The sequence below is a fragment of the Artibeus jamaicensis genome, unplaced genomic scaffold (genome assembly GCF_021234435.1).
Source record: "Artibeus jamaicensis isolate MK-2021 breed Jamaican fruit bat unplaced genomic scaffold, CSHL_Jam_final contig_1526, whole genome shotgun sequence".
Lineage (NCBI taxonomy): Eukaryota > Metazoa > Chordata > Mammalia > Chiroptera > Phyllostomidae > Artibeus > Artibeus jamaicensis.
In genome coordinates this window covers 1,638,474-1,659,002 of record NW_026521297.1, presented here as the reverse complement: position 1 = coordinate 1,659,002, position 20,529 = coordinate 1,638,474, and the positions used below count along the sequence as shown (strand labels likewise).

Here is a 20,529-nt window from a genome sequence, read left to right as displayed (position 1 = left end):
CATGCGGGGCGGGGTCCCCCCCACCCCCGGAAAGGTGGACATCTGACTGAGCGCTGATTGGTCGGCACTTTGGCGCCCTCCAGGAAAGGCTGTCAGGAGGTGCGAGGCCAAGGTCGCGCTGTGCTAGAAGAGAGGACTCTTCGCCAGACGCGCGTGCGCCCGGCCACTAGCGCCTTGCTCTTCCATGTTTCCAGTCTCCAGCCCAGCACTCTTGGCGGGACCGGTGGGGGCGTGGCCTGGCCTCAGGAGTGAAGTCTGGCTCTTCTCCTCAGGCCTCGTGCAGCATCCAGAGCATTCGCGCCCGCGCCACGCCCGAGACCTGACAGTGGTGACCGAGGCCTGCCTAAGGCCCGCACACACTGCCAGCTTTCCAGGACCGACAGGAGTCGCAGTTTGATCCAGCTCCCACATGTGGCGCTAAACCAGAAGGGGGCCTTCACGCCATTTTGCACATACCTGAGGCACGTGCTGGAGGCAGAGGGGAGCCGGGGTGAGGAACCAACCGGCACTACGGGCCAGAGGGGAGCCTGGGTCCAGTCAGGAGCAGAACTTGGCGGAGGTGACTTCCCTCTGGGGGCTTTAGTGGGTAGGGGCTAGCGTGCCTCGGGTGCAGGGTTGTGGGTGAGGCAGGACTGAGGCAGCAGAGCTGAGGTAGGGTTTGAGGCTGGGTCTGGGTTTAGGGATCCAGACTCCAGCTTGAGATACTGCAAGGCTCTGTTTGAATAGTGTTGGGGATCAGGGGTTTCAAGGTAGATCGGGGGGGGGGGTGTCTCAGGATTTGTGTCTGGATATAGCTAATAGCTAGTTTTAGAATCTGAAGGTCTTGGGTTTTGTGACTGGAGGCTTTCTTGTTGGAATCTGGAGACCCTAATTTTGAGATCTGAAAGCCTTAGTTTTGAGTTCTGGTGTATCATTTTGAGGATCTGGGGGTCTGATTTGGAAGGTTTGAGGCCTCAGAATAGATTTAGGGTCTAGAATCTCAATGTAGAGTATAAGATTTGAGATTTAGGGTCCGAAGTCACAGTTTGGAACCTTGAGAATTAAGTTTAAGGGTGTGGAGTCTCTAGAGTATGGGGCTTCAATTTTAGAGTCTGGTCTCAGAGTGGGACTCATACGTGACCACTCTGTTTTGGGGTTGGGGTTACAACTTGAGGGTCTGAAGTGAGAGTTTGAGAGTCTCGAGGTCTTTATTTGAGGCTCTGAGGTCACTTTGGGGTTGCTGAGGTTTGCTTTTGAGGGCTGAGATTTCTTTAGGATTTGGGTTCTCTGTGTTAAGGTTTGTGGTCTGTTATCTTAATAGGACTAGGGTGACATTTGGGGATCAGAAATTGACAGTTGAGGGGTCTATGGTATCTCAGTATCAGAGTTTAGGGTTTTGAGGTTTGGAAGGGCTGCGTTTTGGGTTCTGGCTCCTTCCTTGGGGAATTTAAGCCACAGTCTCAGTGTCCTAATATCTCAGTTTGAAGGGCTTAGGCCTCAGTGTTCAGCCTGGTCTGTTTCAGGGCGTGACATCTCCCTGTTGAGACTGAAATTCTGAAATCAAAGTTTGGGAGTTTGCTCTTTTGTTTTAGCTCTGAATCGTGATGTAGAGACCCCAAATTTACCATGCGGGATTCAATGTCGAGTTTTGAGGGTTTTGATTTGGTCTCTGGGCCCTTATTTGTGGGGCTTGGGGACTCCATTTTGGGACCTCTAGGGCTCAGAGGAGCACCCCTGGGAAAATGAAGGCTGCCCGTCAAGCTGCCCATTTCTCCTGGGGTCCCAAGGGTCCCTGATGTCTTCCTTTTTCTTCCTTTGCAGATGTGGGGTTCCAGCAGATGTTTGTGTTCCTCAGAACGCCCCAAAGCCAGCTCCCTGCGTTCCAGTGACAGGTAAGCACCCCCCACCCCCAATCTTCCATATAGCTCCAGCCATTCTGGTGGAATAATAATAATAATAATAATGTTTCCTGAGCATTTTTTTTTTTGCCAGACTCTTTGCTAAGCCTTTTGTTTGCATGGGATGCTTTAATCCTAACAACGACTCCACAAGGAATACAGTATAACCACCACTGTCAAGATGAGAGAAGTCTGAGGTGGTTGGCAAAGATCATCCCTGAGCCCTTGCAGGCTTTGGCGTTCTGCGTGTCTTAGTTGCTCTCCCTGCCTTCTCTTTTATTCACGGATTCATTCATCCATCAAACACCTAGCAAGTGTCAGGAGTCTTATAGAGGAGATTCTCACAGCGGAGGGAGGGTTGGATGTTTTCTCTCTCACTCTAATGTCAAGATAAAGAAAGAAATAGCCAAAGGTCATCTTATCCCTACTGCCTTCCCCACCCCATCTGCGCCAGTGACTTTCTGTTCATTCATTTCTTCATTCATTCATTAACCCCCAACATAAGTGTCTGCTTTGTTCAAATTCTCTACTCAGGTGCTGTGCCCGGGAGGAGCACTATGAAGAAGGTGAAGAATGCCTGCCCTGCTGCCCATTCCTTCTGGAATCCCAGAGGTGACCAGCAACACGTTCTCTTTTTCTGCCTTCTAGATATGAGATCCTTATATGAAGAAAGACTCTTAGTTGCAAGAAACAAGAACCTAGCTGAAACTAGCTTAAGCCTAAGAGGGGATTTATTGGATTCTTTAAACAAAAAATTCAGGGGCATCAGGCTTGGCTGGTTTCGGGTGGGGGTTAAATTGTGTTGCCATGAAACCACCTTTCCCAGCTCAGCTATGGCCCTACTGGCTTCTTTCTCAAGCAGGTTCTCCCTTTGCAAGGGCAAGGTGGCCAGCAGCTCCAAATCCTGTCTTGTTAACTTGACAACCCCAGCACTGAGCCTCATTCCAGAATCCATTGACTCTGATTGGCTGGACCTGGGTTACGACCCCACTCCTAAACCAATCGGTGTGACTTCTTGCTTCTGTGCTCCCTAGTGGAAGAGGAGGTTGATATTAGCTTCTCTGAACCACAGGGACTGGGAGCGGGGGAGGGGTGGTTCACCAAGGAAAACTACTACCAGAAAAAGGGGGATCGGATGTTGGTCAACCCAAAACAACAGTTTCATCAATCGTAGTCACACAATAAATAGCTCCACCCCATTCTCTAATATTCCTTATCCCTAAGTCATTCTGACAAATGACTGTCTCCTTCTGTGTTGAACCAATATTTTGTGAGGACTCCGTGTGTTCCAGGTATATGTTAAACACCTTTCTGACAAGGTCAATCTTCCTGGCCACCTGCATTTGAGTTAAAAACAGGGTCAGAGAGATGAAGGCAGTTGTCAAAGGCACACAGCTAGTGGTGGAGGTGGGATTTCCATCTAGGTCCGTCTGCCTTAAAAGCTGGGGCTTCCAGCCAGGTATTATGCTGCCTCTTGGGATTACTCCCTGGTTTGTTCCACTTTGGGGCAGCTCAAACTCTTAAGTTTCTGTGTATATTAGAGCAAATTAGGGACCAGGCCTTGTTTTTCTCATACCTTGTATGAAAAATTTGGACTGGCTCTTGGTTCAGGCTCCTCTCGGCCTCCATGAAATAAAAGAACCAGGGAGTGTGTAGGCTGATTAGTAGCTCAAAGAAGAAGAAACCTAGGAATTGGAGTCATTTGTCATTTCAAAGCCTAAGAGGCCATCACAAGACAGGAGTAGTTGTTAAGTCAACAATTTTTTTATTGAGCACCTACTACGTGCCAGGCATTATTCTAGGAGCTACGGATATAGCCGGGGCCATGTTATGACTTTCATAGGCTGTAGGCCTTCTTGGGCCCCTTCCTCCATTAAAAACATATTAAAATTATAGTTAACGACAACATTGGTATGAAGACAAATATAATCCCAGTAGGATGATATCCACTTTCTTCTTCTGATTTTAAAAATACTAGAACATTTTTATGAGTTCCTAAAGGTATCACAGGTGCTAAGCACCATACTTACTATGCCTAATGCATAAGTCAGCTTGGGATATTAGCAATTTCTCCTTATGGAGTTTATAATAAATAAGATTTCGGATGCTGATAAATGATATGGCATGGGACCAAAAAATGTGCTTCTTTCGACTGAGTCATCAGAAAGGGCCCCTCTGAAGAGGTTCCATTTAAGATCATCAGTGAATGAGGAAAACGAAACCAGCCATGCAAACATCAGGGCAAAGGAGCATTTCAGGTGGAGGGAAGAGTAAGACCCTGAGGCAGAAATCATCTTGCCACTTTAAGGAAAAAAAAAACAGAAAAAGGATCCACGTGGCTGGACCAGTTCCCTGCAGACCCAGAGGGCAGAGTAGAGACGATGAGGAAAGAACTTGGCTAAACCCAGAACCGCCCAGCAAGGAAAAGGGCAGGAGTGTGTGGCTCCCAGAGTCCCCTGTGAGCACAGCCCAGGTCGTACCTATTCAGGACCAGCGACCAGGAAATGCCAGGATTTGTCATTCTTAGTCATCCTTTTGTTCCCTCCAAACTCTTTTTTTTTCTGGAGGGAGAAAAAGTTGCACAGGAGGCTCTCTAGTTGCTATGCAAAACCCAGAGCGTACACCTGGGGGCTACAGGTGGTGTGAAACCCCTTTTCTCAGATGGGGCCAAATAATGCCTAGGCCCTGGCGCATTTTCTTCCTTGCTTTCTGTGCTGGTTCTCGTTGGGGCTCCCAGGGACGCCTTCAGAACAGAAGAAATGTGGTATGCAAAATACAAGTATCAGGGCTGGGCAGGACTTTCGAGGTCAGCCTACCCTGTTTTTCCCCAAGGGTAGAACCCCGACACCCTTGCCCCTCAAAGTTACGGTGTCTACCAGGATGTAGCCAGAGACCAGTTAGTGATTTTTTCTTTCATTCCTTCATTCCATCAACTAATATGTGGAGTTTTATGTATTCATAGCACATCCCCTGTGTAAAGCCCTTTAACGGCTTCCCATCGGTCTTAGGATAAAGGCAAAAGTCCTTTGTGCCTTGAGCCCGCAAGCCCCTGCCTCTCCTGGCCCCTATGTCCTTCCCCAGTCTTGTCTAACCCTACAGGGCTCCCTGCTTTCTGTGCGGTAAACACTCCAGCTTTATTTCTTTTGAATTCTCCACCTTGTGCCCCAGGGCCTTTCCACCTGCTCCCTCTATCTGAAATGTTCTCTTTCACTCCTCACCTATACCTTTCCACTAATCCTTCAGAACAGATTCTGCCCATGTTTACTTCCTCAGGGAAAACCTCATTGATGAGGTCACCTATTACAAGCTTCCATAACACCAAGGAATACCTCGCCTGTGTCCCCATCAAGATCAACTTTATGGGCAGGTGACCTATGTCGTCACAGGGTCCTGTGCTTAGAGGAGCCCAGTGCTTGGTCTAATGCTCCGCCCTCAACATTAGATCCCAGAAATTCCTCATCTGCCCAGGAGTCAACTACTCTCCTGCCCTTTTTTCATTCATTCATTTAGCAAACAGGCACTGAGTTCCTGCAATGCACCAGAGCCTGTTCTAGGTGCTAGAGATAGAGTAGAGCCCCTACCCCACAACCCAGCTTTCAGCCCAGGACAGGGAGCAGAGAAGTTCATGAACATGGGGGTTGGGGGACCACAGCCCAGGTGCCTCACCTGGCCTGTGCAGTTAGGGTCAGACAGTGGGAGAGAACCAAAGGAAGTGAGAGAAGGGTCAGCTGGGCCAAGCCATGAGGGGCATTGCAAACCACAGTGAGGATTTAAACTCCATCCTTAATGGGACGGCATGGAGAGGTTGAAGTACTTATTAGGCACCTAGTAGACCAGGTTCTGTGCTGGGCGATTTCACACACTCTAATTTATTTAACCCTATTGATAACCCCCTGAGCCTGAGTGAATGTCCTCATTTCCACTGCATGGATGAGCAAACTGCTCAGGTTCGTGTTTCAGAAAGATTCTAGTACAGAGGAGGGATGGGAAGAGGCCAGGTGGGAAGCTGGAGATGGGGATGTCAGTAAATGGCTGAAAGCAGGGGTGGTGGAGGGAAGGGACCAGACAAGGAATGGGCAAGATTTGGTGACCGATTAGACAGGAGGATAAGGGATACTGTCCAGGTGATGTCCAGGACTTTGTCTTGGGTGCCAGGGCTGTGGTCCCTGAGATGGGGAACAATGAGACAGATGCCAAATTCCATTTGGATGTCGTCATCAAAATCAGTTCTTGTCCCCAAACAGGAAGCAAAAGAAAAACCACACCAGCAAACTCCATGAGTTGGCATTGCTGCTACCTGTGGCCCCGAGGACCAGTAGCAAGAAGCTCACCAAGGTACGTGGACTGAAAGACTGGAGGTAGATTTGGGAGGTGGATGTTAAAATGTCAGTAAGCAGGTTCATTTCCCTGGTCCGAAGAAACAGGGACAGACCCTTCCCGGAACAGCACCACGGCGGGCAGGGTCCCGCTCTGGACGGGAATTCCCGGGAGTCCGTGACCCCGAGACTGCGGCGTTCTGAAAAGGAGGCAGAGAAAAATAGGCAAGGAGCCAGGCTAAGGTCACTGCTCTGGGAGTCCACCAGCCATGGGTTCGAGCCCCCGGGCTTCACAACTGCAGAATCCTGGGCAGGTCACTCCAGTGAACCAGCCTCTCAAGCTTCGGGTTTCTCAGCTGTAAATGAGTAAAGATAACGCCTCCTGCTGAGAGTCGTGGTGAAGCCAAAATGACACCATAGCCGTGGCAGGCCCTGAATAAATTTCACTTCCCCCCCTGTTTTGTGACCTGTGGGTGTCACCTCCACGATGTAGATGCAGATAAAGAAAGTGTCTCTGGCCCCGGCTGGTGTAGCTCAGTGGATTGAGCGCGGGCCTGCGAACCACACAATTGGGGTTCGATTCCCAGTCAGGGCACATGCCTGGGTTGCAGGCCAGTTCCCATCAGGGGACTCACAAGAGACAACCATACATTGATGTTTCTCTCCCTCTCTCCTTCCCTTCCCCTCTAAAGATAAATAAATAAAATCTTTAAAAAAAGATAAATAAATAAAATCTTTAAAAAAAAAAAGAAAGAAAGTGACCTGCACGTCCCCACTGGCTACTCCATAAACGTGCCGAGCTAATATCTCACCCCCACTTGGGACAACTTAACGCGAGACTTGGAGATCCTGCAGGCTTGGCATGGTGTTTTCTTTCTGTATAGTCTCTCCCATTCAGTCATTCACTTATTCTTTCATCAGCCAGGTATGGAAAGATTGTTGGGTGTCAGAGCTTTTATGATTGTAACAAGGGGAAGCAAAGGAGTTCGAGACCCAGTCCTCATCCTCTGGGAGCTCAGAATCTGGTCAGGAAGATAGAGATTTGAGCACAGGACCTACCCATCCCAGCTGGGATGTGCCACTCGCCTCCAGAGAGGTTCATGGGAGCAGGTGTTCCGGGATTTGCCAGACCTTAACCCTGACCTTAACCCTGACCTTCTCCCTGTGCGGTGCATTCCATCAACCCCCAGTCCGGTTGAAACGCCCCCCCCAAATAATTGTTTTAATTTTTAAAGATTATTATTATTTATTTAGTTTTTGGAGAGGGGAGGGGAGGGAGAAAGAGAGGGAGAGAAACCTCAGTGTGTGGTTGCCTCTCCAGCGCCCTCCACGGGGGACCCAGCCCACAACCCAGACATGTGCCCTGACTGGGAATCGAACCCACGACCCTTTGGTTCACAGGCCACGCTCAATCCACTGAGCCACACCAAGCCAGGGCCTCCCTAAATATCTCTTAATCATAAGTGCTTATAACAGTTTCTTGTTGCTACTGTCACAAATTACCGCCACTTCAGTGGTTTAAAACACCATAAATCTATTCTCCGACTGTTCTGGAGGTCAGAACTCCCCAGTTAGTGTTACTGGTCTAAAGTCCGGGTGTCAGCAGAGCTGCTTCTCCTGGGAGGCTCCAGGGGAGAGTCTGTTTCCGTTTCCTGGGCCAGCTCCTGCAGGTCACCCGTGTCCCTCGGCTCACGGCCCCTTCAAAGCCAGAAGTGTGGCATTTTCAGATCTCGCCTTCTCTCTCTGCTTCCACTGTCACTTCGCCTTCTCTGCCTTTGCCCTTCCTGCCTCCCGCTTGTAAGGGACCCTGGTGATGCCGTCGGGCCCACTCCGATAATCCAGAGCAATCCCCCCTCCGAGGATCCTTATTGATTCACATCAGTCACGTTTGCAAAGTCCCCTTTGTCTTATTTTAAAAATATTTTATTGATTTATTTTTAGAGGGGAAGGGAGGGAGAAAGAGAGGGAGAGAAACATCAATGTGTGGTTGCCTCTTGTGTGACCCCTACAGGGGACCTGGCCCACCTCCCAGCCATGGGCCCTGACTGGGAATCGAACTGGTGACCCTTTGGTTCGCAGGCCAGTGCTCAGTCCACGGAGCCACACCAGCCAGGGCTCCCCTTTGTCTTATAAGGCATCGTAATCATAGGATCCGGGGACTGGGACATAGACATTTTGGGGGAGTAGCATAACACAGACCACCCAGTGCTCCAAAATATTTGAGGCATCTTGTGCTCTGTCCTCAGACATTTGAGTGTTTGGTGTACGGAGGTGCTGCCACAAGCTCTTGGCAGGGAGAGCAGAGATGTCCAGGACACAGTCCCTGCTCTGGAGGAATGACATTCTGGTCAGGGTCAGGCACAGTTTTATCACTGACCAGATGACCACGTCTCCTCGTGAAATTCTGCCCAGGCCTCGGCCTACTCATTTTACCACTGGTTCTCCACTGTCTTAAGGATCCCCCTCCTTTCCCGCCTTCACCCTCCCTTAGTTCAGTCCCGGACCCTCTGTGCCACGTACAACCTGAGTTCCCATCAGCCCCCAACCCCCACTAGACCCGTCGGCCTGAAGTGCATCGTCGCAGCCCCTCGGGGCTCTGGGGCCTGCGCCGTCCGTCACCCAGTGAAGCTACGGGCAGGCGGCGCTGTTACCTGCGGCCTCTCCCGCGTTTGGGACGGGACACGGCTTAGACTGTGGCATCCCGCTCACCACCCTGGCTGACGAAGTGCCCCCTGCCCCCTGTGGTGCGGCAGCTTCCTCTCCCTCTGACCACCAAAGCCTTCAGCATGTCACTGCAACTGCTTTCTGACCTCTGACCCCGTGAGGTGAAGAGGTCTGAGCTGGCACAGACGGTAACCGATAAAGCCTTATCCCCGGTGCCCACAGGGCCGAGCACTGAGCAGAGAATAGTAACAGTTGCTCCCAAGGGACGGGGAGCTGGAGGTGCCAAGCGGTTTATAGACAGTTTGTCATTTACTCCTCCCCACAAGGTTTTTGAGGTGCAGATGTTCCTTTTTTTGGTTTGAGAAAACTGAAGCATCGAAGGTCATATTGGCCAGGGACATGGCCAGCTTATGGCAGAGAGAGTCAGATGTCTCTTTCCACAGGCCTGTGCCCTCAACCGCTCTGTCATTCAGTGCTCAGGAGGCGTGTGTCGAATGAATGAATGAATGAATGAATGTTCTCTGTCGGGGAAGTTGCAAGACTTGTCCATCTGACCCTTGGACGATCGCTGGTATTTGAAACTTTGGTGCAGCCCCCAAGCTAACCTTCCTGAAGTTTCAGTTACTGAACCTTCTGTCCTGAAATCTCAGATCAGGCCCGGTTGCCTCCTGCATAAAACCTTTACCCTAGCTATAATAAATAACATTTTATATTACTTTATAGTTTACAGAGACGTCAGCTTAGTGAGTGCCTACCACGTGCCAAGCCTGGTGGTGGAGATATTAAACTAAACACACCGTATCACACCCTTGTTCCTGTGCGTCCGTGGATTGATCACTATCCTGGGGACCTAAGGGTTGCCAGTTCGATTCCCAGTCAGGGCACTTGCCTGGGTTGCCAGTGAGGTCCCCAGTAGGGGGCGCAAGAGAGGCAACCGATCACACATCCTGTTTCTCTCCCTCTCTCCCTCCTGTCCCCTCTCTCTAAAAAGAAATAAATATTTAAAAATAACACTGGGAAAAAACGTGGTCTGGATATAAAAAGTCAGTCCCTTGAGAACCTGGAGGTGTTCCCACTGTCGTCCGCGAAGCACGTTTAGGCACCTGATGTATCAGGTTCTGCAATGGGCGATTTCACACCCTCTGCTTTGTGACTCCTAACGATAATCCTCTGAGCCTGGATGAGGACCTCATTCCCATTGCACGGATGGGAAAACCGAGGCTCAGAGACGTGGAACCACCTGCTCCCAGTACACAGCCAGTGAGGGGCAGATTGGATCCAGGTGCTTCTCAAAGAAGCGTGTCTTGTCTCTGTCGCATGTACTCCATGGTGAGGTCGAAGCTGCCGCTCATGGCACAGGTCAAATCATTTCAGTGACCGTCTGTATTATAGTGTATGGGACAGTTTCACGTAAGTCCCCTTGAGGGACCACATTCCCTGATTTGGACTCTGACTGCTAACAGTTTTCTTGTTATTCCAGGGTTCCAGCAGGATCCCCCAAAATCCTCCTTGGTGTTCTTCCCTCACGTCTGCACCGGGCTAACTCCTTTCATTCTTCAGGTCTCCGTGTAAATGCCGCCGCTTCCAGGGGGCCTCTCCAGACATCTACCCGTGACTGCAGAATCCTGTGTTATTATTCTCTCTGACTCGTATACTTATCACACAGCCAGTAACTTTGTTTGATGTATGAGTTTGTTAAGGTCCGCTGCCCTCACTAGATTGTAAGTTCCATAAAGGCAAACGAAAGTATATTAAAAAAAACACAGTATTTCTAGGTCACCCCTACACACCCGGCCCTGAGTAGGTAGTCGTCTTATTTAGCTGCTCCCAACTCGGTCGGTATTTAGTGGCTGGACGGGTGCTGCGCGCTTGGCGCTGTGGGGAAGATCTGCACCTCCAGCAGTCACTGGCTAAGGCGGCTCTCCATGCTGTGTGCTCGGGACACAGAAATCCAGTAGCCACCGTCTCTACCCTCAGCTAGTCCACGGTCAGCAGGAGAGAACTATGTATAGACAGACCATTATAAAACAGTGTGTCGCGTGCCTTGGTGGAGTCCGGCCTGGGGTGTTACGGCAGTGCCTAGGAGGGGCATCTGACCCAGCCTGGGCGAGAGGGGTCAGGACGGAGGGAAGCTTCTGGAAGGGGGAAGACTGTGCTGAAGTTCCAAGGAGATGCCAGGTGAGGGAGCGTGTGGGAAGAAGAGGAAGACTGCGGATGGAGAACACAGCATGTGCAAAGGGCCGGGGGTGGGAAGCTGAACAGCACATGCTGAGAAAGTGGACCAGGACGGATGCTGACGTGGGTGTAGAGCACGGCTCAGCCACTTCCCCTCTGTAACCTTGGCAATCCCATCACACCCTGAGCCTCAGTTTCCTTGGCCTCACTGGGCCGCGGTGAGAACCAAACGGTGACGCAGGAACGTGTCCGTCAGTGGAGGGGTCGCCGGGGTGGGGGACGGGGCCCCGGAGCCGTCCTGTCTCCGGTGCGCAGTGCCCCTCCTGGCCCCGGTGCACGCCACTTCCGTGCGTGACCGGCCTTTGCTTTGCGGGCAGAAGGAGATTCTGCTGCATGTCCTGCACTACATCCAGCACCTGCAGAGAAACATCGATGTGGCCCAGGCCCTGCTAACCTTCCACGCCGCCAACGGGGAGGGCGAAGTCGAGGGTGAGTGAGTTCCGCCAGCACTGCCCAGGGCCCCCTCTAAGTATTGACCTTTGGTCAGGGACCCTCCGAGACTTAGCGGTCCAAGTCGGAGGAGGGTGTCTGGGAAGATGGAGGGGGTAGGGGTCTCGGAGTGAGGCCTTTGGGGATAATAGAAGGAGGAGCCCTGGCAAGTAAAACAACCCGGATGAGAGCGTGCAGGCAGGAGAAGACACGTGTGGACTGTGTGGGGACAGGCAAGCGGAGGGTGTGGCCACCGGGACCATGTAGCGTGGAGATGACGTGCACAGGCTCTCACTCAGTGAGCCAGGTCCTCAGATACTTGTCTGGGTACCTGACCCTCTCTGAGCTTCGCTTTCCTCGTCTGCAAAACGGGACCGATACTCGGGCCCGTCTCCCCGGTACTGCAAGTGCTGGGTGCTGCCGTTACTGGCGTAAAAACACACAGGCCGGAAAGGGGGGCGGCTGGGGCAGAGGCGAGACCCTGAGGGGCTTCGCGTGCCGGCTGAGGAGGGAGATGAAGTGAGAACCACGAAGGACTTCCAGGCGGGGCCAAGCCATCGATCTTCTTTTTTTTTTAAAGAAAGAGTTCTCTAACATCTAGGGTGGAAGGGCAGTTATTAAGAGAGAAACCGGAGTCTGGGAGATCAGTGGAGATACTTTTAGGGGTGATTCGGGCCCGTAGCCGAGTATGGACAGAGCGGGAACATCTGGGAGACATTAGAGAGAGAGAACTGAGGGGCCTGAGGGAGAGGCCCCGGGCGACTCAGGGCCGGAGCAGAGCCCTCACTGTCTTGAAAGACTGGCTCAGGGTGCAGAGTATGGGGGTACATTTGGGGAGCACCGAGTCCATCTTCTCTCTGGGCTAAGACCCAGAATGGCCCCAGGGAAACCCCAGTGTTTGCCAGTCCTTTTGCCACCTGACTGCGGAACCTCATAGAGTTTTGGTCTCCGTTTGGGACGCCAGTTCCGACCTTTGTAAGGTCAGCCTGGGGACGGTGGCAGGCCGTTCCCACCCCTGCCACCGTTGGGAGGGGCTGTCCTGAACGGAGGGCTGGGGATGGGGGCGAGGGCCTCTGACCCGGTCTCGGTCTCCTTCTCCGTCCCGTGCAGGGCGGGGTCGGAACCCCACCGCGGGCTCGGGGAGGCGCAGACACCGCACCCCATCCAGCCCCCCACACTCTTGTAAGTGCTGTGTCAGGGGAGCCTGTCAGAAACCTCGGAAGAAGAAGCTGACCCGAGCCGCAGGTACAAGGTGTCAGGGGAGGCAGGACCGGAAGTGGGGGCCAGATGGAAGCGGGGCTCCTTCCCCAGGGCCGCCACACTCCCAGGAGGCCAAGTCAGCAACCCTGAACCCCTGGCGAGGCTTCAGAGGCCGGCGTGCCTGGGTTCAATTTCTGGCTCCTCCTCTATTAGCTCTAAGACCCGGGGTGGTCACTGTCCTCTGAGCCTCCTCTTCCTCATCTGGAAATTGCAGTACCTGCCACAGGGGGGGTCTTAGGGGTCAGAAGCCTGGGAACACCCCACTCGAGCAATGCACGAGAGGAGAGGCGTGTGGTCCGCGCCCAGCGCAGGGAAGCTGCCATCAGCATGTGTGGCCTCCGGGGCCGGGGGCCTGTCCCTGGGCCAGGCCATCAGGGAGAAAAGACCCAGTTGTGGGAGGCCCGCGTCCAGGGCTGTAACTCCCCTACGTATCCCTTCCCTTTTGTGGGCCTCAGTTTCCACGTCTTTAAAGTGGGAGTTGGACCTAATCAGTGATGTCCAGCCCTGGCCGCACACCCCAGCCATCCAGGGCGCTTTAAAAAATGCCTATGCCCGAGGCTCGCACCCAGAACGTCGGGTTTCCCTGGTCTGGGGCGCCAGTATTTTTCAGAGCTTGCAAGGCTGTTCTAACTGGAGGCAGGGAAGGGCAGCGTCGGACGAGGTGCTGTCTGACTGAGGACCTTGGCTTGGCTGCGAAGTCCATGAATGGCCAGGCCAGGCACAGCTTTGAAACAGGCGGTTGGGCCCAGAGCAAAGGAGACCGCCACCTGAGCCCTGGTGACGCTCAGGCCCCAGCCCCATCTAATGCCGTCTCTCTGTTGTCCCAGAACGCCAGACCCGGACCCAGAACCCTCGTCGCTGTCTGGCCCTGGACAAGCCCAAGAAGCAGGTGGCCGCACCCGCAGACCAGAAGGGAGGAAACACGGAGGGGACGGCTGCTCCTCCAAGATGCGCTGACTCCTACACGCGCCCCGAGGCTGCCTTGTCCTGGCCTCAAGGTGACAGAGACGGAAGCAGATCCTGGCTGGCACTGCTGGCTGCGGCTAAGGACGGGGTCTCCGGGGACGTCTCCCCTTGGTGTTTCCTCACCATGAACTCCGCCAGCCGTTTATTCGCCACTTGCTGGGCATCCGCAACAGCCGGGCACAGTCCTAGTGGCTGGTACTGGAGCCTCAAGGAAGCACAGGAGGGATACGGTCTCTCACATCGCACGGCCGTGGCCTCTCTCCCAGTGTCTCTTCCCTTTAGGGTCTGCCATGGGTGTAGGCCGGGTCAGGTCAGGGTCAGGGTCAGTGCTGCCCTCGTGTGAGAGCTGCAGGTGGCGGCACTGGGGGTAAGAGCAGGGCCTTCTCAGGAAACGTCACTCGATGCAGCCAGACGGCCGCCCGGGGGACTCCCTGTCTCTGCACCGGGTTCAAGAGCTGCCAGGGCTCCCTCGGCAGAGAGCCAGGTGACAGAGTGGGCGACTGGACGACAGGGCCTGGAGCCGTCCTACCCCGTCCCTCTGTTCACTCCACCCTTACGCCCTGGGCGCTGCCTCTCTGCCAGGCCACGTGCCGGCTGCCGGGGGACACAGTCCAGTGAAGGAGTCCAGAGCGATCAGGCTTTTGGGGCATTCAGTCCCCAGAAAGTCTTGGGGACCCAGAGGAGGTGCCTGAGCCACCCGGGGAGGGAGGGCTTCCCAGCCCTGCTAGTTGCGTGACTTTGGACAAGTTACTTAATAGCTCAACGCCTCAGTTTACTGAACTGGAAAATGGGGGTAATGATGGCGCTCCATCAGAGAGGATCACTGAGTAGCGTGTCAAATGCTCAAATAGTACGCGCTGGCCCCGGGAAACTCTTCATACTTGTTTGCTATTTCCATCAACATGATTCCACTTCAGGGTTTTGTCTTCCTTACAGCTTCTGATAAAGGAGTGGGATTCCAGAAACCCAGTGGTAATTTGGGTTGCCCCTGAGCCTCTCGCAGGGGTCCCAGAGCCGGAGGGGTTGGCCGGGGTGGGGCAGGGGCGAGAGGCTGTGGCAGACCCTGGCACCCCTTCATCCCCGCCTCTGTGCGTCCACACTGTGTGCCGGTCACAGGAGTGATCGCCCCGAACTGCCTCCCTAGGCCGCTCCTGCAAAAACAGCGCCCAGGATGATGGGCCCTACTCTGCCTCCGGGGCCCAGCAAGGGGCCGAGAGGACCTATTTGGTCAACGGAACACAGTCGTATCTCAGGTAAGGGGACCCCAAGGCTGTGAGTCAAGGTGTTTGGTCTAGAATGGCTGAGGGGTGGTAAGAAACAAGGCGAATGAACACCCACGGCCCGTGTCTGCGGAGCACGCAATGCTGTGGGCCCGGCTTCCTGCAGGCGTCGTGAGCTTGAAGGAAAGACGGGCCACAGCGCCTCTCGGGCCTCCCCGCCTCCCATCTCCCCCTTCCAAGCCGTTCTTACTGGTCACACAAACCTTGACCATGTGAGTTCGTGGCTTAAAGCCCTCCCTCAGAGCCCTGGTGTCTCCACCGGCATTGAAAACTACTCTGGCTTTACCTCACTGTCCCTCACCCTCTCCTGCCCCTCACCCGTGAATCTTGTCCTGAACACCTCGAAATATTCCCCACTACCCACAGGAACCCGCTCTGGGCTTCCCCGCCTCGGATCCCTCTTCCCAGCAAGTCTGCTCCCTCCTTCAGGCCCAGCTCAGCGCCATCCTCCCTGCTGCCCTGCCCACCTCTCAGACCCCCCGAACCCCCATGTTGTCGGTGCCCGAGGACAGCGCCTGTCCCCACAAACCTTGAGGCTCTGTGAGGGCCGCAGCGCAAACCGATAAGCTTTCTGCTCTGAAGCCCCGCCCTGGTGGGGCAGCTCACCCAGGGAATTCCACCTCTTGCAGGCAGAAGCTGGCCTTCTACGAGTCCAGCGAGGAGGTGGACAAGGAGACCGCAGGCGCTGACCCTTGGCTTCCTGCCTGGACCCCAGAGGGCACCCCCCTAGGTGACTGAAACTCTGTCTCTGCACTTTGTAGGCTGCTGTGGGGGCTTCCGGGTACCTTCCAGGGTTTCAGTGGAAGCGGGGAAAGCGGGAAAGGGCGTGGCCACCTGCTAAGCACAGGATGGCAGACACACGGCACCAGCCGTCTGTTGCCACGGCAGACATGACTAATCCAGCACCACTGTCTCCGGCGATCCCGGTGATCCCAGACACTACCTCAGAATATCATTCCTTTTTTGTTCTAGGATTTAATTAATTAATTTTTTAGCGGGGGGGGGGGCGGGTAGAGAGGGAGAAAGGGAGGGAGAGAAGCATGGATCGGATGCCTCTCCTGCAACCCAGGCATGTGCCCTGCCTGGGAATCCAACCTGCGACCATTTGGTTCGCAGGCCTGTGCTCAAGGCACCGAACTACCTGAACCGGGGCCAGAATCATTAACACAGAGCTCCAGTGACCTACAATCAGTCTAGCGGATCTGGCTCAGTCTGATACTGGCTTTTTTTTTTTTTTTTTGCCATTCCTGACATAACGCCAGGCCTTGTGCCTCGTCATGTCTACCAAGCCCTCACGATGAGCAGTCGCGTCTTTCCTCAGTGTCTGGCATCGTCTCCCAAACGCCAGTTGGGGGAGAGGCCACGCCCCGCCCCAACCCTGATGTTTTCTTTTCAGGGAGCCCGCTGGCTTTGGGGCCGCCTCAGACTGACACCCAGAGTGTGACGGGCCCCCTGAGCGAGATCCTAGGCCTCAGTCCCTCCCTCTTCAGCTCCCCGGGAAAAGCGCTGCCGGCAGAGACCCTGGAGGACAGCAGCCTCTACCTGACCCAAGGTGAGCACGCGCGGCAGACAGAAAACACAAGGCAACGCCCGCCCGGTGCGCAGCCCTGTGCTGGGCGGAGCTGGGCACCGGGGATGAGTCCCATCCAGGTCCTGCTGCAAAGAGCCTGCAGCCGAGGCGGGGAGTGGCCCCAGGTGGGGAGGGGGGAGGCAGGCTCCTGGAGCCTGCTGTGGGGACCCTCTAGCTCTGCCCAGGTTGGAGGTGGCCCAGGGGAGCCGGCCTGGGAGCGAGCTAATTTGGACATGGGGCAGGTGATCAGAAACCTGGAGAGTGGCACCCAGCCAGCGGGCTGGCGGGACAGAGGCCTGGTGCCTTGAGGGAGGCATTTCCATCCCGGGGTGAGCGCAGGCCCTCGTTTCTGAGGTTCCGACAAAAACCCTCTGGCCTCCCTCCCTGACAGCTCTCTTTGAAGAAATTTTCTTAGATGCTGTGTCTTCACCTTCTGACTGCGTGCTGCAGGTTCCGCAGAAGGAGGTAGGCATCTCCCCACCCACCCATCTCCCCCCGGACACAGTCCCCTGTCTCTCCATACGTACCACTCACCCGCCCGGTTCCCTCCTCCAACCCCTGGGCTTTGCCAGAGGTTCATCTGCTCACCCTTTGGATGGCCACCGCTGGCCACCAGGGGCTCACTCTGTGCCGGGCACTTGGAATGAACTAGACACTAAGGAGGAGCGCTAAAAAGCTGCTAGGCGCCTATGAAAGACCCCCATGTAATTTTATAACTGCTCTGAGACGGGGTCTCACTGGACAGAAAGCAGCAGAGCAACCCCGGGAATCCTCGGTTGGAAAGACCCGCCTCCCGGGCCTCCGAAGGGCTCACCTCTGTAGCCACCATCTGTCCATTGGACGGCGGGGCAGCCCCGCCCTGGTCCCCAAGCCCTTCTCCCTCCAGTGGGCGGGGCCGGGGGCTCTGTCTCAGTGAGTAGTTGAATGGGCAGTAGGAACAAAAACATACCCTTGAGGGAAAAGAAATCAGGGGCTGGGAGGAGGGGGGCAAAGGTAGGGAAAATGGGTACGTCTGCAGCAGTGCCAACAATAAAACAAAGAAAGAAAAATAGACGCCCCCCCCTGAGCGGGGCCCTCTGTGAGCGCCGGGCACGGGGCTCACCCTGTAAGTCTGTCTACTGCTCTGTAGACGCTTCAGGAAGTAAGGACTTGCCCGGCTCCAAGGCTGTGAGAGATACGGCCCCAGAGCAGGAGGCAGGAGACCCGAGCCACACAGAGAGCCCCCTCGGACACCTGCGGGAACTCAGGAACATCGGTTTGGATATCCAAGGGGTGTTCGGAGGAGGTTGTCTTGAATCTGAGCTGCTTCTCACGCTCCTGTCCTAGGAAAGCCGAGCGTGGGGGCCAGAAGGGCACCACCGGCTCTGCTCACGTCCCCTCCATCTGTCTCCTTCGCCTCCCAGGGCCTTCCTGACTCCCTCGGCCTGTGCCAGTGCGTGGGGCCGCAGGACCACCCGTCGCTGAGTGAGGACAGCTCCAGCTCCCAGGACTCGGTCACCGACACGGACTCGGAGGTGGCGTGGGTGCAGCAGGTGAGGGCGCAGGGCCGTCGAGGTGGGTCCCGCCCGCCCCGCCCACGCTCATGTCTCTGCTCCCCACCCAGGACACTCCGGCCGACCCCGAGGGCCCCAAGTCCATGAGCGATGAGGACGGAGACTACACCTGGACTCCCAGCTGCCAGGTCGCGACCTTGCCCTCGGCCAGGAGGAAGGCCCGAAAGGGCCAGGCAGGCAGGGGCCCCGTGAAGCCCAAGAACAAGAAAGCCCCCTGCTCCGCTCAGACGAAGAAAAAGTGTGTCAACGGCTTCATCATGTTCTGCAGGATGAACCGGAAGCAGTATATCCGGTGGGTGGCCCCTTCGGCAGCCATGCCCTGCCCCTGATCTCACCTGGGGCCGTGGCATTGGTCAGGGCCTGTCAACTGGAAGCAGGGAAACCTCCTCTGACTTGAGAAAAAAAGGATATTAATTGGCTCATGCAACCTGAAAAAGGGAGGTGGATGGGGTTCAGGTGCGGCTGGCCCGAGGGCTCGGCCTGGAGTCCTGGCCCCTCTCTCAGTGCCGCTGTGTTCCAGGTGCGCTGCGTTCCCCGGCCCGTGGGGCCCGGGCAGGGCAAGGCCACCTCCGGGAGGCCCGGGCTTGTGTCCTGGCTCCCACACTAGGAACCTTGTGGGAGCACAGCCCCTCCTGTCTGAGGTTTCAAGAAAAGGTTCTTGGGGCCGACTTGGTAGGTCAGGAGACCAACGCTGCACTTCGTCATTGGGGGCCAGGGGATGGGATGAGACGGGAGGCCCCCCAGGCCACAGCGGACAAGGGCTAGCGCCCTTACAGGAAGATCGGGAACTGATATTGGGACACAGGACCCCTACAGGTCCGGGGACACAGCTGTCCCCTTCCCAACAACCATTTAGTCCAGCCCCCTCGTTGACACCCCAGCTCCCAGGGGTGTAACACGGGCACCAGGTAACACGGCGGGGAAGAGCTGAGTGCTCACACGCAAAGCCGAGGTTCTGAGAGGGCAAGGGCGGCTGGTGTGGTCAGGCCGACCGTTGGCCTTGGCTGCCCCACAGGCCTCTTCTTACCTCCTCCCTCCTGTCCCAGGGCCTGCCCGGGGACGGCATCCACGGCTGCCACCAAAGAACTGGCCCAGCTCTGGCGGGAGATGACGGAGCAGGAGCGGAAACCTTACTGGTGAGAAGGCCTGGCGGCTGGGCCCAGGGCAGAGGGCCTGCGGCTCCTCGGGGCTCTGGTCTTCAGAGCCCTGGCCGTCCTGCGATGGGGAGGAGGCCGGGAGTTCACTGGGGTGGGAGACTTGGGTGTCGCAAACTGTCGTGACATTCCTGGGGGTGACGGAGGTGGAGAGGTGCTCCACTTTGGAACCTAGAAGGACAGTACCCTAATTTGGGATTTGGACCCCACTGCCCTAAGTTTCTTTCGCCCTCTCTGCCACCGGAGTTTCTCGGGGCAGGAAACCGGGTCTCCCCTTCCGCTCGGCCTCCTCCCCCTCTCCCCTCCTTCCCCAAAGCCCCTCATCTTCGCCAAGGTCGGAGCTTCCACCCGCATGTTTCTCCGTTGGGCCCTGAAACGCGCCTCTGTGTGCGCGAGTGTTTAACAGGAGCACAGGGCCTCCCCTCATAGAGACCCGGACTCGGAGGCCCCGAGGCTCGCCCGCCCTGTGGGACCAAATAGAGCCCCGGCCACCCTGGGGACAGAGCAACACCCCACTGAGCCCTCCCTCCCCCCCGCAGCATCAAGGCGCGGAGATTCAGCCGCCAGCACAACCGGATCGTGAAGAAAGAGAGCTCCAGCAGCGGTGACGAGGACTGGGGGGTGCCCAAGCCCTTCTACCAGCTGCTGGCGGACAGGGCCCGCTCCGCCTCGGCGCCCGCCGCTCAGCCGCCTTCGCACCGCGAATGAGAGGGCGCCTCGCCTCGCCTCCCCGCCGCCTCGCAGCTCCGCGGCTGGACGGAAACCGGGAGCGTGCGGGGAGAGGCTGTTGCCCCTCCTGGGCCTCACGCCCGCCGGCGAGGTCCCCTTGGCCAGTTCGCTCCGGCTGGCAGGCGGAGGGTTTTCTGATTCCGAAGTTTTGTGTGTTTGTTTTCACGTGGGCAGCTGAACCCGCCCTTCCACAGCTCCTTTCTCCCCGGGAAGGAGGCCCTGGGTGAAATGCAGGGAGGTGAAGTTCCCGAGAAGGGGCTCCCCCACCCCCACCTGCTGACCTGCCTTGGCCCGCCCCAGGATGAAATGGTTTCAACCCTGTTCGTTCTCACCTTATCCTACTCCTCCCTCCAGTTCTATTTATAGGTTATTTATTGTTGCCAACAAAATAAAGTGGAACCCTTGCTACCAGCAAGGGACACTACCAAGCTGCCCTGGTCTCGTGCCCCCTCAGCCCTGGAGAAGGGCGCTCCTTCTACCCTGGATCTGGGGGGCC

The 20,529-nt window shown here is 55.7% G+C and overlaps 1 protein-coding gene across 1 annotated transcript; it reads left to right on the top strand.

Moving 5' to 3' along the window:
- The first annotated feature begins 468 nt into the window (after positions 1–468).
- Positions 469–20,371, top strand: MEIOSIN (meiosis initiator). The gene is made up of 15 exons (XM_037136785.2): positions 469–490; positions 1,801–1,871; positions 2,412–2,489; positions 6,122–6,212; positions 11,410–11,521; positions 12,632–12,766; positions 13,609–13,779; positions 14,892–15,000; positions 15,657–15,757; positions 16,424–16,579; positions 16,989–17,062; positions 18,001–18,129; positions 18,201–18,442; positions 19,197–19,286; positions 19,844–20,371. The coding sequence occupies exons 2-15, from the start codon at positions 1,801–1,803 to the stop codon at positions 20,010–20,012; spliced, it is 1,728 nt and encodes a 575-aa protein (XP_036992680.2). The 5' UTR covers positions 469–490; the 3' UTR covers positions 20,013–20,371.
- The last annotated feature ends 158 nt before the right edge of the window (positions 20,372–20,529 follow it).

Excerpts from the sequence above, each read along its gene's own strand:
- MEIOSIN (XM_037136785.2), top strand. The coding sequence starts at position 1,801 with ATGTGGGGTTCCAGCAGATGTTTGTGTTCCTCAGAACGCCCCAAAGCC. Across the intron at positions 1,872-2,411 it reads TCCCTGCGTTCCAGTGACAG|GTGCTGTGCCCGGGAGGAGC; the intron begins GTAAGCACCCCC and ends TTCTCTACTCAG. Across the intron at positions 13,780-14,891 it reads TGCCTTGTCCTGGCCTCAAG|GCCGCTCCTGCAAAAACAGC; the intron begins GTGACAGAGACG and ends CTGCCTCCCTAG.